Here is a 17885-nt window from a genome sequence, read left to right as displayed (position 1 = left end):
AAGCAAAGTTTGTTTTAAGGATGCATGTGAGATAAACATGAAATAACCTCACGGTCAACACAGGTCCTAAGATGGCATTCTCTGTGAATGCACAGTGAGTAAACAGGGTTCATATATAATAGCAACAATAATTAACACTTGTACTCAGCAGTTAATTCCTTCCAGGCTCTGTGCTTAAGCCTTCATTCATTCTGGCTGCTGTAACAAAAATACCATAGACTGAGGGGCTTAAGCAGCAAACATTTATTTCTTACAGTTCTAAAAGCTGAGAATTCCAGGATCAAGATGCTGACAGATTCACTGCCTGGTGAGAACCTGCTTCCTGGCTCATAGAGGGCTATCTTTTCACTATGCCCTCACACGGCAGAAGGTGGGAGGGAGCTTTCTGGGGTCTCTTTCATAAGGGCACTAATTCTATTCATGAGAGCTCCACCCTCATGACCTAATCCCCTCTCAAAGGCCACACCCCCAATACCATCCCATTGGGTGTTAGGATGTAACATATGACTTGTGTGGAGGGGGGCACACACATTCATTCTACAGCAGCATCATAAGCACCGGCCCTTTCAACCTTCATAAAACATGCTCTGAGATAGGTCTTGCTTGTGATACCCATTGTATGAGGAAACTGAGGCTTGACGTGGTTAAATAAGTTTCCCAAAGTCCGTTAGAGTGAGGATGGCAGAGCCAGGATAGAGCCACACAGTAGGGCTGAGACATGCAAAGGGTGACAGGGGCAGACTCAGCAGGAGCAAGCAGGGCTTGGCCAGCCGCAGGATGCAGGTGAGAAGGAAGCAGGGCTGGCAGCACCCCCAAGGCAGTGATGAGCAGACGCACAGCTGGGAGTGCAGTGTGCGGCGGAGAGACCTGGAACGGGGCCTTCCCGAGAGGAGCCCTCTCCTGTCACCGTCTGTTAAATCGTGAGCACAAGGTGCCCAGGCAGACACCGCTGACGCCTCCATAATCATCATTTAATTGTGGCACCTGCCCTTTGAAACGCCGAGCCCGAGGAAAGAAAATACAATAAAACAGCTAATAGAAGTTGGTGTGTGAGGTTCTGCAGTGGGACACTCTTTGAATGTGTATGAATAAAGGATCAGAGAAGTATACTCTGGGTGGAATCCCCAGTCAGGGGCAGGTGAAGTGAGCCGTAATCTTGTGAATTCAAAATCAGGGAGCATCTTGTTTTCGAATCTCTGGAGTGAGATGGTCCAATAACAAGAGAGGAGGGATTGGAGGGAGAGTTGTGGGTAAGAAGGCACTGATGGAGCTGAGGTTGTAAGTAGGCAAAGGTTTAGATTTTAGAAACCTGTGGGCTTGAGAATTATTGCAGGGACCTTCACATCCCTATAGATACCAAACACTGAGTATAAACTACATCAATAAAAATCTCATACACACACATACGCGCACACATGGCCACATTCAAAAATGTAGATTCAGTGGTGATGACTCAGTCACAAATTCATTTTAAGGGATTGTCAAATTCATAGTTGTTTTTTGTCCATATGTGTTTTCTAAATCAAACCATATGGGGCCTCCCTGGTGGCGCAGTGGTTGAGAGTCTGCCTGCCGATGCAGGGGACGCGGGTTCGTGTCCCAGTCCGGGAGAATCCCACGTGCCGCGGAGCGGCTGGGCCCGTGAGCCATGGCCGCTGAGCCTGCGCGTCCGGAGCCTGTGCTCCGCAACGGGAGAGGCCACAACAGTGAGAGGCCCGCGTACCGCAAAAACAAAAACAAAAACAAAATCCATATGAACAAGTCAGCTTCTGTCATATGGTGGCCTATTGATGCTGAAGCCCTGGGGGGGAACTGGGAAAAGCCAGGGGTGACAAGGAGAAATAAAAGCAAGCCTAGGATTTGTGCCATTTGAGGTATGGGCCCCATAAAGTGGCCAAGCTCTGCCTAGCACTGAAGCTTCCCAAATGCTTGGGCAGCCTGGGATGGCGAGGAGAAAGAGATTTCTAGGAATTCACTGGAATCTATGCTAAACAGAAGCTGTTTGGTGCTCTCAGAGTGGGTCGTATCAACGCCCATTGGAGACGTGGGTTTCCATGAATCAGGGTCATCATTTACAGAGGGGTGTATATATTAGGCAACCAGTAATAGTTATTTAGATTCAGAGTTTAAGCAAGGCTGGTCTCCTTCACTCATTCAACAAATAAATTTGTTTGTACCTACTATGTGCTACGTTACACTAGCAGCAATAACAAGGGGGGACATTTACCAATACTTGCTCTGTGCCAGGATGCCTGATACCTTTTCTTCTGAATGAGGAGGAGATGCTATTATACCCATTTGACAGATGATGGAACTGAGGATAAAAGACATGAAATGAGTTACTAAAGCCACTTGTGGTTCAGAGATGGAACCCTGAAGTCAAACGCTGAGCCACCCGCCTTTGTCAGGAAGAGCACCCACTGACAAGCTTCTAAAGGAGGTGACTGTGGACTCTGGAATCAAGTCGACCCTCAGCCAGGAGTGATTCTCCACCTGAAACTCATGGGACTCCGTGAATCCTCAGAGACAAGGATAGACCTCACAGACTATTTTTATTCTTTCAGGAGATGTGAACTTCTTCAGGGCACATCTTGCTCTTCATTTTATCTCCTAATGTACCTGGCACACGACAGTTGCCAAATTCATGAACAGATAAATGGTTTTCTCTCTTTTTCCTTCATAGATCCTAAAGTATCTGTACCTGCCTGGCACAAACTTTAAAACCACAGAAGTGCCTGGGATCCGGGTTTGCTCTTTTCTGCCACAATGTGGTCATGTGTCGGGCTTCCCTGGTGGCACAGTGGTTGAGAGTCCGCCTGCCGATGCAGGGGACGCGGGTTCGTGCCCCGGTCCGGGAAGATCCCACATGCCGCAGAGCGGCTGGGCCCGTGAGCCATGGCCACTGAGCTCCGTTGCTCCGCAACGGGAGAGGCCACAGCAGTGAGAGGCCCGCGTACTGAAAAAGAAAACAACAACACTGTGGTCATGTGTCATTCAAAACTGGAATGCTTTCCTCATTCTTCTCCAGTTATTCAAATTCTTTGTGTTTCTTCAAAGCCCAGCTCCTTCTGTTTGCCTTCTTCCTCCCCTTCCTTCCTCAGTCCTTTCCTTCCTCTTGTCTTCATTTCTCCTTCCTGTCGCTTCTAGGTGCCTTCATTCTTTGCTTCCGCTCTCTCCCTCCTTTCCTCTCCTCTGCCCTCACTTTTCTGTCACCTCCTTCTCCCTCTTGGTGGCAGGTGTGATTTTGTCTGAAAAGCGACCTCTGCCCACACCAGAGATGCCTCATCTGAAGCACAGACCACTTTACAAAAATGGGAAGTTCAGGTGTGTCCTTCAAAGGACTCGCAGTCTGTTGCAGGGCAGGTACCATGCCTGCTTTGGCATCGCTATATACCCGACATCATAAGCGCCGGCAAACACTCGTTGGAATGAATGAGGGAGTTCATATTAACACAGCCCTTTCATGGTACAGGTCCAGAGAGGGAAAAGTCCTTGTCCTAAATGCATTTGCAAGTTAATTCTTAAGTCAGAGCTATAACTCGGGATCCCTTCTGTCTCACCTTCAGTTTGGTCCTTAGCCGTATGGCCCTGGCAAAGGCTGCTTTTCTTGGGTGTTTACGTAAGAAATGTGGTTTCCAAAGGGTTTGACTTTTCATCTTCAGGGATTCCAGGATTCATAAACTTGGATTTGAAAAGCAGCATGAACTTTCCAAAAGAATGAGGCCGAAAAGTAGTCCTGAGCGGGGTTTATTGTCTCTTTGACTCAGTTTCCACATCTCTATAATGGGCTCAGTGAATTGTATGCTCCTTGTGCAGTTCAGCCAGAATAATATGTGAAATTGCCCGTCTCGATGCTTGGCGAGTAGCAGGCGCCCGATTGAATTTCTAAGTTTCTTTCCTCGGTGCAGAAGAAACAGCCTTACCTCATGCCCTGGCTCTAACCACCATTCTCTTGGGTTACAGTTTATCTGGAGGCCTCAGAAAATATTGCTCATTTATGCACCATTTACCCCACTGGATAATGCATTTGGGAAAATGTGAGGTGCCCATATACCTCTGATTCAGGCAAGCGAAAGGCAAGCTCAGCTGCTAACCCTTCCAGAGAGCACGGGCTCTTTACATCTAATACGGGTGACTGCCTTCTCCCTCGGCATTCGTGATGGTGTCCATTTGCTTCAATTGATGACGCCCCGGAGAGAGATGTCGCAAACCGAATGATGGAGTTTGATCTGGCAAGAATTTCTGGGGCTTCTGGCCTGGGTTTCTGTAACTCCCAGTGGTGAGTCAGTGACAGCCCACCTTTACAACACACATAATGAGGCTCAGTTTAAGATTCAGCTTTGCCATCCACCAGCAGAGTGACCTTGGGCCAGTCACGTAACCTTGTTGAGCCTCTGTCGTTTGGTTAAGCATTGCCAGGCAGTAACTAAGAGGTCTGGCTAAAGTTCACGACAGACCTGGGGTTGAATTTCAACGCTACCTCCTGTTACTTTGGACTAACAGATCAATTTCACTGAGCCTCAGTTTCCTGACCTCTGAAGTGGTGAAGGTAGTAGTACCTTCTTAAGAAAGTTGTTTTAAAAATTCACGGCTAATGTATTGTAAGCCTACTATCTGTGAGGCAATCTTTTAGGCATTAACTCATATCATTGTCACAAAATCCCTATGAAATGGGTATTATCAGTATGACGCCTGTTTTCCAGATAATGCAACTTGGGTTAGTAATTTGCCCGGAGTCACAGAGCTAATAAGTGGATCCAAATTTGGTTCCTCTGGAGGCTATGCTCTTAACCACCAGGCTGTAGAGCCCAGTGTCTGAACGTGCTTAGAGACATTGATCTGGTGTCAGAATTTGAACTCTCAACCACCAAACAGCACAGAGTGAGCACTGGATAAATGGCGTATGATAACTACTGTAGGATCGCTATTATTGTTGTTTCCTATGAAGCCCTGGATGCTGACCTGCATCCAGATGGGGCTTGTGCTCCGCCCAGCTCCCCCACCAGCAGAGTGGAGGTGGTGGAGGGCGAGCGAGTTGGATCGTGTCTCATAAACATTTGGGGTTGTGAGAGCAGCTGTGTGATCTTGCAGGCTGATTCTCGCTTCAGGACTGTGTGTTGACGCTGATGTCACGGCTGCTCTGAGCACCCCAGATACTGTTAACGAGCCGTTCCAAGCCCAGATGCAGTGTTTTCTCACCATATGGTACACACTGCAGTGCAGGGTCCTTCAGATGAGGGATGGCTTGGAATTCAGAAACACTGAACCCCACGTGAGGGAAACCTACTTAGAGGAGCCCTCCAAGCTGCCCCAATTCTCCTGACTGCTGGGGATCCTGTTTCCATTCGTATGTCATTCGTTCGTTCATCTAATAACCACACATAGTTATGGGGCAGCTGCCACGCGGCAGGCACTGGGGATACAAAGGTGAATAAAACATTGCCCTTGGCTTCCGGAAACTGAGCTTAGCCATGGAGGGGTGGGAACCAACCATATTATGACATTCTCCTAAGCTCTGTAATACAGGAAGTTATCAAAGACCCTGGACATTCAAAGGAGTTAGTGAAAATCTTTGCTATGGAATTTAAAGATTTGCTTTGCACACCAGCATCTGAATGCTTTTCCTTATCCAGGAGAACTCCCCAGATAGGCAGAGGTTAGGTCCCACCTTCTACTCGTGAAGGTGAAGAGAATCTGACATTCCTTCACCCTACTTTCTGGCAGGTGGGCTGTGAACTCATGATATAAATGTCCACCTCCAAGTGGGATCTCCCTTGAGTTCCAGACTCCTGTATCAGGATGATTACTCAACTCCTTCGCTTGAGTATCTCAGATTCCAAGTCCAAAATCAGACTTGGTATCTTCCCCTGAAACTAGCTTCTTTCTCAGTTGTCTCCACGTCAATAAACTGCACTACTACTTACCCATTAGCTCAGGCCAACAATCTTGGAGTCTTCTATGATACTCTCTGTCTCTCTCTTGCACACACATCCCAACCATCCTAAAGGACTGTTGGCCCTACCTTTTAAAGACATCCTAATTGTGAACACTGCTTCCCAGGTTGCCCTCTCCACCTGCATTCCTGCCACCCCCATCTCTAACCTGCTCTCCTGAAATGGCCTCTTAACAGGCTGCCTTCCTTCTGCTCTTGCCACATGCCTGTGTGTTCTCAGCAAAGCAGCCAGGAAAAAAAAAAATCTCTTAAAATGTAAATTTTATGTTGTCTTGTTTCATGTTCTTCAGTGGTTTCTCATCACACATGGAATAAAACCCAGTGTCTTCCCGTGGCCCCTAAGACCCCCTGTGGTCTTTCCCTCCCCACCCCTTGACCTTATTTTCTCACTTCCTTAGCTTTGCTCACTCCCCTGTGGCATGACTGGTCTCCTCCCCATTCCTCAAGCACATAGAGATGTGAGAACATGGGCAGTCAAAATGTCAGACCCAGTCGAGAAGAACTTCCCTAAAACCAGGAGAGAGAAGGAAACTTGGGATGAATCATTCCTGAGAAAGTAGAGGGAGACAACATCCAAAGCCCACTTTGGGAGAAGTTGGTCTTACACGTAGACTGCCCTCTCTAGTCTTTTAGGAACAGAGACACTAGGATAGATACAGAAATAGATGCTGGGTCGTGGGCCCAGGTGAGAAGACTGGTGAGGGGACAAGGCCTGAGAAATGACCAGATTAGGACAACAAAACCCATCACACCAAAGCCTCACCTTAGGACAGGAGATGAATGGTTTATTCATCCATTCGTTCAACAGGTATTTATTCAGCACCTGCTCTTTGCCAGAAACTGGTGGTAGGTGTTTGCTTGGCCAGTGAGCTTAGGAACCAAGGATATACTCACCCAGTGAGACTTCGAAAAAGTATCTTTAGGTTCTGAGTCTGTTTCCTTCTCTCTAAAAGTGAAATAGTAATGATACCCCACTCTGTTGATTAAAATAGTCATTTATGTGATGCTATAAAGAACTCTCCTTTTATCAGATGTCGTAGTAACACTGGAAGCTCTGTCAGGGAACGGACCTTGTCTGTTCTGTTCACTAGTATATTGCCATTTATGGAAGTGAGCGTTTATGGAACAAATGAATGAATGAATGAATATAACTGATTCAGAATCATTTTTGGAAAGGGGGTACTGCTACTCCATTGATTTTGAGCAGTTACTGGATAGCTTCTTACCAGCAAAGAATCCTGTATATCTCATGCAACAACAGTCGTATCTTGGCTTAATGAGATAGATGGTTTTACCATGTGTGCCCCCAATGCAGGAACTGTCCTCAAGTGCCTGGTGTAATCCATCTGTAACATGACGATCAAAGCCATTTAGGCGCCTCTGCTCCCTCTACCTTCTCTATTGCCTTCTCTAGCCCTGCTCCTCTCATTGCCTTCTGCACCGAGCACTGAGCTAGTCACATAATTACTCCTATACACGCCGGCTTATAGGCTGGGTACCATTTATCTCAGATGCTTCAGATAAAAGACTCGAGATCAACACAGATCTTGACAGACTGTAACAATTAGCTGAAGTGAAGGAGATGCATTTGTCAACATAAAGATCAACACTGAGGTCTAAGAAGTGACTGGCAGAGACTGGAGGAGAAGAAAAACCTAGCAGCTGCTCCTTGCTAAAGAAAAATACAGCAAATTAAAAGAAGCAAGATATATCTGAGGGGCAAAAGTCTGGAAGAGGCCATGTAAAAATATCTATCTTCAGCATTTTATGCATCAACATTTATTTAATATTTTTATACTACGAAATGAGTTCTGTAATAAAAGAAGAGAATCTCTCTCTCCAACTGGAAGAAAAGTAGGATATCAGTATATTCTTTCAACTTCAGCTGAACTAGTAGCAGCTTCCCCATTGCTCACCAGCCTCCAGATCAGGAAGAACGGTTGATGACACTGGCTTGAATCAGAATATCCTTCTTTTCTAGATCAGTTCCTTAGTTCCCACGTTGTTCACCTTTTCCATTTGGTCAAACGGAAATATCTTCTCCTTACTCTTCTCTAAGAATTGCTGTGCCAATGCTCTTGTGCCTCTTAAAATTCTGGCATTCACTGGACAGTATTCTAAGTGATTTACCTGCCTTATGGCGTTCAATCTTCATTACAATCCTGTAAGGGAGGGACTCTTTTTAACCCTATTTTTTAGATGAGAAAATGGAGATTCAGAGTGGGTTTAGGCACTTCATCAAGGTGACATAGGTCGTCAGAAGTCTTAAATCAGGCACACGTGACTCCCGTAAAACTGTGGTCCTTAGCCCCGCCCCTCCAAACGTCACAATTAAACCTGATAAGAGCCAAACAGGCACACAAACATGAACACTTTCAAAATACTGGGGAGATAATATCAGTTCAAGATGAGCATGATTATTTATGGCCAGGGCTATTGCTTTGATCTGAAAACTCCTCACTGCCCAACCATTATACACGAACCACATCAACCTCCATGTGAATTTCTCTACATTAGGCAAGTGCCTGTTGCCTGACAGAAATGCTTGCCGAGAACGCTCAGAACCCAGTAGCAATTAACTATTGACAGAGCATGTGAATTAGAGATAAAAGAAGAATCCTTCCTTCTCCACACACGCAATAGTAAATACATTTAATTATGGTAGGGGAAGCTGAGGGATCTTCGTCTGTATTAAGTTTTATTAGCTGAGACACTTAAAAGCATGTCATCATAACAAAGAGGTCTTGTGTAATCCTAAATGTACCACTTTGGTGCAAGGCTCGGAAGTGAATGGACTTAATGGAGATGGATGGAGCACGTGGTGGCAGATGACCTGCTGTACCGACAGGTACAAGTACATCAAACTACTTTAATCTCTTGAAGTTCCCAAGTAAGACAAGGCCACTCTGAAGGCAAACGTGGATGGAGGGGTGGGTTTGGAGAAGCAACCTTGGAAAGGAAACCAAGAGATATGCCTCCTGCTGTGGGATCTATCACTGGGTCACTGGGCAACCTTGGGAGCCAAGAAAGAAGAAATTCCATGTATAAAACTAATTCTATGCTAGATGCTGTCACACTATATGTCATTCGTTTCATCCTCAACTGAACTTGAAGCAAGTTTTAGGATTTTTACAGATGAGGATAATAAGGCTCAGGGATGTGACTCAAATTGCTGAGGTCACAAGGCCTGTCTGATTCCCTGTCTCTGGGCTTCAGTTTCCTCATTTGCATAAAGATGCCTTTGGATTAGGTTAGGGGTCAAGAAATGTTTTCTTAAAGGGCCAGATAGGAAATGTGTTCAGCTTTGCATGTCATACAATCTCTGTTGCAACTACTCCACTCTGCTGATGTAGATGCAAAAAGCCACAGAAAGGAATGTGTGGCCGTGTTCCAATAAAAGTTTATTTATAAGCATTGAAATTTGAATTACATATAATTTTCATGCATCACAAAATTTTAGTCTTATTATTTTGTTTTTTTCCCCATCCTTTAAAGATGAAAAATCATTCTTAGCTGTGGGCCATACAATGACAGGAGGCAGGCAGTAGTTTGCCAACCCCTGGACTAGATCATCTTTGAGGTCTTGTTGAGCTCAAACGCTCTCTCAAAGATACTACAACAATCATATCCCTGATTTATTAAGATCTTACACATGCCAAATTCTGTGCTAAATGCTTTAAAAGCATTATCTCCCTTAATCTTTTTACAACTGTGTGAAGTAGGTGCTATCATTGTCTTCATTTCAGAGATTATAAAACTAATACATAGAGAAATTAAGAGTCGATCTCGGTTAAACATAACTGGTAAAAGATAGAGCAGAAATTTAAATGGAGGTGCATAAGATTCCCATGAATGAATTGCGCAAGCTTTATGCTGCTTTTTCTGATAATACTATAATCAGAACTATAGAGGGATATATAGTCCAAAAAGAACTCCCAACTATACATGAATTTTATTGGGTAGCTCCCCACTGGGCTATTTATATCATACATTTCGTGCAACAAGTTCAGTTATTTCTGGACAGGAATAATCACTCTTTTGTTTTCCTCCGTCTTCCAGAAATGTGATGCCTAAGACTTTGGATGGGCAGTTAACCATGGAGAAGACACCAAGTTACTTTGTGACAAATGAGGCCCCCAAGCGCATCCACTCCATGGCCAAGGACATCAAACTCATCGTGGTGGTGAGAAACCCCGTGACCAGGGCCATCTCCGATTACACCCAGACACTGTCAAAGAAACCCGAGATCCCCACCTTCGAGGTGCTGGCCTTCAAAAATCGGACCCTAGGGCTGATCGATGCCTCCTGGAGTGCCATTCGAATAGGGATCTATGCTCTGCATCTGGAAAACTGGCTCCAGTATTTCCCCCTCTCTCAGATCCTCTTCGTCAGCGGTGAGCGACTCATAGTGGACCCCGCCGGGGAAATGGCCAAAGTACAGGATTTTCTAGGCCTCAAGCGCGTTGTGACTGAGAAGCATTTCTATTTCAACAAAACCAAGGGGTTCCCTTGCCTAAAGAAGCCAGAAGACAGCAGCGCCCCCAGGTGCCTAGGCAAGAGCAAAGGTCGGACTCATCCCCGCATCGACCCCGATGTGATCCACAGACTGCGGAAATTCTACAAACCCTTCAACATGATGTTTTACCAAATGACTGGTCAAAATTTCCAGTGGGAACAGGAAGAGGGTGACAAATGAGGCTAGAGATGTGGAGGGAAGGCTGGTGAATAGCTAGGGAGGCTCCTTACCTGAGTCCTGAATCCCCCAGGGTCTGCAGCCTCAGGCTTGCTGGGGTGCCAAGTAGATCTCCTCCTTTGTCCAATCAGGATTGCTTCCAACGCTGTTGACTTAGGCAAAGGGATGGATCCCATGGCATACTCATGAGGGTACCAGGCCTGCCTGGGTAGCAGCATCTGGTTGACCAGATGGCCACCAGAATCCACTGCTAATTCTTGTCTTCTGCTCGTTAATCAAGTCTGAAGACAGGACACGTAAATAGTTGTCAAGGTCAGAGACAGTGGCATGAATGTTTGTTTAAATGACAAAAAAGAAAGGAAGGTCAACTTTCGGCCGGAGTCTCTCACTTTAATCTGGGAAGCCCGAGTTCTAGCCCCATATCTGGCAAAGGCCCCTGCTCTAGCAACCTCTGCTTTGGCATCTTGCCAGAATACTAATTGTGGCCAATTGCTCCAGGACTCCTAGGGAGCAAGGTCCTCCCTCTTAAAGTGTCTCTAACCTTCTCCTTAAAGGTCTCGTCCCACAACCTTTGACTTACTCCCTCCTCACCTTATGAAGGCAGAGGCATGCATGTTTCTCACCAAAAAACGCTGACACCCCTGGAAGCCTTTCTAGGAGCCCCCGAAGCGGGGTTGAGTCTCTCTCTTTGTGAGTATCCTGGGCGGTGGAGAAGCTTAGCCTGTGCCTCCTTAGAATCAGAATCACAGGGCGGCTCTCAGAGCAGGGGGGTTGCAGCAGAGCTCAGAGCCCTGAGGTTGGGAAAGATGAATGCCATCTCTGGGAGTGAAAAAAAGAAAGCCAGTCATTTTGGTGGGAGGTCTCCATCCCTGAAGACCCTCAGCCGCATGGTTCTGACACATGCTATCAGGATGGGCTCTGTCCCTTAGGGTCCCCAGAGGGGCGAGGACCAGAGAGCTGGCATGTCTTTTGTCGTGAATAACCTTTAGCAGCACAACCCACAGGGGATCGGTCACCATCCTTCTCTTTGTCCCACCGTCTCCCCTACATGGTCATCTCGTGCTTCCTTTGCTTAATTCAGAGATGGTACACATTGGGGCAGTGACAAGAGGGCTGACTCCATTTATCAGATCCAGTGTCTGGGGGTGGGGGAGGGTAAGGGCTGTCTGCGGACGCCCCCATCAGGGGCTGCTGCATAAAATGTCCCTTCCCATTAGTTTGATTCCATTAAAATGCAACATTTGACATAAAGCGCTCTTCACGGATCTCCAAAACCAGGAACTGTTCTAGCAAAATTGGAAATATGTATGAGTTGGGGGGGAGTGAAATCTGTTCGGCTGTTATTAAACTGTCATTTCTCCCGCTAACTGAAAACTGTGTTGTTATAAAGCTTAATGCAATCTGATTAATGGGTTTTGATGGTGTGTTTGTGTTGGTCACCTCCATTCCCACCTCTACCCCTACCCTCGAATTCTGGGAGTATCCCTTCTCTGGGATAGCCGGAAAGACCCAGATTAGAGAATCTTTCAGGGAATTCTGTCTGCAGGTCAGGATGATTCTTGAAATAGCACAAAGGAAGCAACTGCTGTAAGGGGTGCGGTACCCTCCTGTCTTAACCCATCCTGGCAAAGAATGGACTGACGTGCCAGATTCAGAAACAAATAAATTTTTTCCAGATAAGAAAGTGGTTATTGAGCTGAAGGCGACATATATGCCTTTACTACCAAAGTAAAAGACGATAAATATAAAAATACGTACACACGTACCCATCTACACCTACTGGAAAAGAGAACGCCTGCTTAATCAGAAGAGTGTACTGTGGGCTAGCTGGTCTGGGGCCTTGTTTTATAAGCAAAGCAAGGAGTGGATCTAGTTAGTTACACACCAGAGGCAGATGTGTGGTGTTTTCACGCTACAGCTTCCTAAGCTCCACTGCAGCCTTTTTTTTTTTTTTTTTTTTTTTTGCGGTACGCGGGCCTCTCACTGCTGTGGCCCCTCCCGTCGCGGAGCACAGGCTCCGGACGCGCAGGCTCAGCGGCCATGGCTCACCGGCCCAGCCGCTCCGCGGCATGTGGGATCTTCCCGGACTGGGGCACGAACCCGTGTCCCCTGCATCGGCAGGCGGACGCTCAACCACTGCGCCACCAGGGAAGCCCCACTGCAGCCTTTTTAAAGGATCAGAATTTCTAGGGTAGGGCCCAGACGTCTATCCTTTCAAAAGATTCCATCTTATGGAAGGTGGGATTGAGAATGAGGCAAGTCTCACCTGTGTATTTCTTTGTCCCCTCATCCTCCTTCCTCCCCTCCTTTTATGCTTTTGTGGGGATTACTTCCGAGAGACATGGTCCCTAGGGTTCATGGCTTCCTTGAAGGAATAGGTCTCTTTGGGAGTTCAGTGACAACGAGGTAAGGGATGATCTCATAACTTAGGAGGTCAAAGGAGCAGCTGCTGGTAGGAAAGCTTTAAAGATGTTTTTCCACCAACTAAGGATGAGCATTACTCTAGCCTACCAGCATCTCTTCTGTGGTGGGTGGGCACCTATTAGCTCAGCCCCTCAATCACACCTGCTGTCCATGTGCCACCTCCCTGGCTGTCTGCCTGTCCCCATAAACCCAGAACATCAAGACCTTAAGTGCTGCTTAAAAAGAAGCCTAGTAAGTATGCATCCTCACATAAATAGGACAAGCGAATCCATTTTTAAAATGGTTAGCCCATGGTTAAGAAGCCATTTTGACCTGGGAAATCAAAGTGGGGAAACCTCCTTAAAGAATTTATCCACTCTTGCATAGAACAGTAGGCTAAAGTTCTCTGGAGAAATAGGGCAGAGGCCTAAGCCTTGAGATCTGGAGGATTTTTATTTTAAGCATCTGTCTGGCGATATGGTTGAAAGCTCATGGCTCTGAAAAGAAATGCCAACTTGACATGTTTAGGTTCTCTTTTCGGCAGTGTCTCCTCTAGCTTGATCCTTGTGACTTGGAGCGAGTCACTAAGCCACATCCCCTTCTTCCGTGGGGAAACTTGACAAAGGAATTCATTCCTATCCAGAAAAAGCTAAGTCAACCTACTAAAATAGAATCAGGTTAATGATACTTCCGCCCTGTTTAAACACGAGCACGGCAACTCACGGGAGACTGAATTTTGTATTTGATTTCAATTAGCAAAACATAAATTATATTTAATGTTCTATTCCCTTCCCTTCCCTTGAATGGATGATTCACAGCCGTGGAAAGGCTGCTGCGAGTGGTTCGAAGATAAAAAAGGGAGAATTCATCCTTCCAAGTAGTGCAGCTGGCATTATTCTCGTGTTCATCGCTTTTTGCAGGTAATAGTCTGTACCTGAAGGGTATGAATGCCTTGACCTTATAACTGAGACCTCCCAGCTCCAAACACAATAGCAATAATAACAAAAACATTCAGCATCCCTATTTATCTTTAGACTGTGTATGAAAACCCTGATTTCAGAGTTGGAAGGATGTGGCCATTCACTGGGAATTCCCTGCAACTTCATGAGCCTCTTGGACCAAATTTTAAGTTCAGGGGAGTGTGGCCGGCGCATTCCCGTGGTACTGGGGGTCTTCATCTGAGTTTCACGTCTTTAAATCTTCAGCCCCTTGGTTCTGGCTCCCCGATCCTTCCAGCCTGTCTTCCCCCTTCCCGTTTGCCCATCCTCCACCTCATCCCCACCCCCACCCCACCCCCCAAAACACCACTTCTGTCTCACTACTGTCAGAAGAAAGGTAGCTGGGTTTTTTTTGTTTGTTTGTTTTTTGTTTTTTGCAGTACGCGGGCCTCTCACTGTTGTGGCCTCTCCCATCGCGGAGCACAGGCTCCGGACGTGCAGGCTCAGCGGCCATGGCTCACGGGCCCAGTCGCTCTGCTCCGCGGCATGTGGGATCTTCCCGGACCGGGGCACGAACCCGTGTCCCCTGCGTCGGCAGGCGGACTCCCAACCACTGTGCCACCAGGGAAGCCCAGTAGCTGGGTTTTATCCTTGCCTCCATCTTGGACAAGTAGCCTTCCCTATCTGAACCTTAGTTTTCCTATGTCAAAAACGGACGTATTTGATCCCTACTGGACTACCACCCAGAGTTGTTGTGATGACCAAACTGCATTAATAGGTGGGAAGGTATTTGAAAAGAACACACTGGATAGTGAGATGATGGTGGTGACCCTTCTGATGATCATGACGAAGATGAGGGAGGAGAAGAAGGAAGGAGGCTCCCCATAGCCCTTCCAGAACAACATACCTTTACAGTATTTCAAGGGTGTATCTTTACTCAGACTGGACAATCATAAGAAGGCCAGGAAGAAGGGGACCACCATTGATTGTGCTCTGAGCTGAGGCCAGAAGAAAAGCCCTCTATAAATGGCTCAGAACTGGCTGGATTTCAGGCATTTAAATGAGAAATCTTCTCCCTATCCAGGTCAGGCCCCTCCCCCCACCCCATGCCCAGACAGGGTCACCTCACTCTGGCCTTTCTCCTCACTCAAGGTTCTTTAAGATGCTACAAGTCACCAAGGCTCATTCACAAAGAGCCACACAGATTCTCTTGAGATGGAAGTGGGAGTGAAGTCTTCAAGCTTCCAGGCTATGACTTCTGTGCTTGGAACTCTGACTCCTAAACGTTTACCTGCAAGATGAAGAAGCTTGAGAATCAGGGCAGGGGCTTGGGAGCAGGTCTCATACGTTTCTGGAAATAAAGTGGGCTGGGGGAACCTCCTGAGGTTCTTCGTGTGACAACTTGGGGTGGGGAGAGATGAGTTCATATGATTTCTAGCTTATCAAGTGGGTGAGGATGTGTCCGTTTCAAATATAAGAGATATGGGAAACCACTTTAATTGTGAAAATATGTTATTTCAAGGTAATGATAGTACATCATCAAGGCAAAAAATAAAGGCCAAGAAAATGTGAGTCCACAGGTGGAAGATAGGCAAGCATCTTGAGTGTCCCTGGGTACAGGAAAGCAGCTGTGCTCCAGAGTCAACCATGTTTCCTTCAGATTTTATTCCACAAATATGTGTAGAGTGACCAAGGGGCAATTGAAAGAGAGAGCAAAGCTGACTGGCCTTGACATGGCTCCCAGCCTACTGGGGAAGATGGACACAGGAGAAATGTATACAAAAAAGATTTACACTGTTATGAGATGGGATGCATAGGGTGCTATGGAAACATGAAATGGGGGTGGGGTGGGGGTGGTCATAACTAGGGAAAAGGAAAGACCACCAAGTACTTGTGGTATCGAAGACCCTACTCAGCAGCATTTTGCCTCATCTCAAATCGTAAAACTATTCTTATTCTTTAGAGTTAGGCTAAAGCACAGAGAAGTAGACACCAGCAAAATAAAACATAATACAAGAATGGATAATTAAGAAGGTGATAAGGCAGAGATTTGGGGGGGAAAAGAAGTATGCATGAGGGATGTTGCTATCAAGGATAATTTTTTCACAGAAGAAAAGGTGTGTATCTCTAACTGATCATAGCCAAGCCATTAATAGGGAACATAAGTCCTTACAGAGATTTCCGGCCCCAACTATAGTGTCCTTGGCGTTGTGTAAGGCCAAGGTCAAATGATGACCCCCCCCCTTTCCTTAGCTGTTAGCTACTTGTTGATTCATATAGCAGACCAATGGAACCAATTTCCAACTTTTCTGAAAATGTGCTAAACTCAATAATAGTGAAATGAAAACACACACACTCGCACATCTTAAGTTGGATATAGACTTGTCCTCTAGGTCAGGGATTACCGACCAGTCTTACCCTGTAATTTACAGATGGGAACTATGATGGTTTGGGAATTTAGGGGACTTTCCCAAAGTTGCACATCAGTGTAATGACTGAAATAAAATCACAACACAGGGTGCTGAACTGGGGATTGTAGGAGAAAGAAGCTTCAGTACAGCCTGTTCTAAAGAACAGCAGGAAACGTTTCAAAGGGTATTTTCATAATCTTTTCTCTAAGCCCTCTCCTGGGCTTAAACAGCTTTCCTTGAATAGCTCTGATTTCATCTAATCATTCTGGATCACTTGGAAAGTACGATTTTCAAATGAATGACCAGTCAGCAGCTCATCCTTGAGGCCATGAGTAGACTAGAGCTGGAACAATCTGTTGTGTTTTGGGGTCAGGAGTATCTTCATCACAGCTTCCTTCTGGCTCTGAGTGGACCTGTAACACCCTGTTGTTATGACAGTTGTGGGGTAAGTAGGTCTGAATGTGAGACAAGGAGCTCATTTGGGTGAACATTTCTCATTGGCCAGTCTCGTCATTCCCTGGCCCTTGGTCCAAGATCAAACAAAGATCTATGTTCACAGTGAGACCCAGAGCAGTATACCCTCTCTCAGCCACCTGGCCCCAGGAAGTACTTCCTAGCAGGTGTCCTGGATGGATCCTTCCTGGACAGCTTATTTCCCTAATAAATTTCTTGTTTTCTTGCTCTCATCTTCCAGTAACCACATATATCATTGTCTCTACTGAGAGAAGCTTTCCCTTACAGAGATGCCAGATTATCTATTCCACGTGCCTTGGGAACCTGGGTCCTGTAGCTCCAGCACAGGCTATTCTGAGAAAAAAAAAGGCAATAGAAAGTCAGGAAGAAGCTTTAGGGTGCTCTGAGAATTAGAATAAGTTACTGTAGGAGTCTAGGTGCAGACCAATAGAGAAACTTGGTGTGAAGAATCATGTCTTATGTCTTCACTTTATAGATGCAAAATTAAGAAGCATCCTGTCTCATTTAAGATAATAGAATAGCCACGCTCCCAACCTGGATCTACCGACTTGTAGCCCAATGCACTTTCCACACCCTCACATTCGAGATTAAGGAGACAAACCAAAGGTCTTAAAAGTAGCTCTGCCTAACCGATTGATCTCAGAAATGTGGTGCTTCTACAAATACTGACAGGGAGACTTTTTCAGGAAGCAAGGGATGAATTTATGCTTGATTCTAAATGTGCCCCAGCTTTGCCTTGTTGGAATGCAGTCCAACCTTTCTTAATGGTGTTCCCAAAGTCAGAGGCCCCACCTTATGAGATACTAATGATGCAGGCTGAGAGCGTTCCAGAGTTCTGCAGAGAGCACACCTTTGGGTGGACCTAGACCTGTGTGTGTGTTTGACCAGTACACATACCTTTCCACTGCTCTTTGTCAACTCTACGTTTAATCTGTCGACTAGGAGAGGCATCTTGGGATCAGGAGCAAGATGTGAAGTCCCAAGGAGGCCACTGGGAATCATCCCTATCCAGA

General features: G+C 46.2%; 1 protein-coding gene across 1 annotated transcript in view; it reads left to right on the top strand.

Annotated features, from left to right (window-relative positions):
- HS3ST4 (heparan sulfate-glucosamine 3-sulfotransferase 4) overlaps positions 1-10649 on the top strand; it is a gene marked incomplete at both ends in the record, with an annotated part of 396010 nt that extends 385361 nt beyond the window's left edge. Inside the window, one exon of the mRNA XM_082669884.1 lies at positions 10013-10649. Coding sequence (XP_082526010.1) covers positions 10013-10649 — 637 coding nt within the window. The remainder of the gene's footprint in view (positions 1-10012) is intronic.
- Positions 10650-17885: the final 7236 nt, after the last annotated feature.

Source organism: Grampus griseus (genome assembly GCF_964374135.1).
Source record: "Grampus griseus genome assembly, chromosome: 14".
Classification (NCBI taxonomy): Eukaryota; Metazoa; Chordata; class Mammalia; order Artiodactyla; family Delphinidae; genus Grampus; species Grampus griseus.
This window is presented reverse-complemented; position numbering and strand designations above follow the sequence as displayed.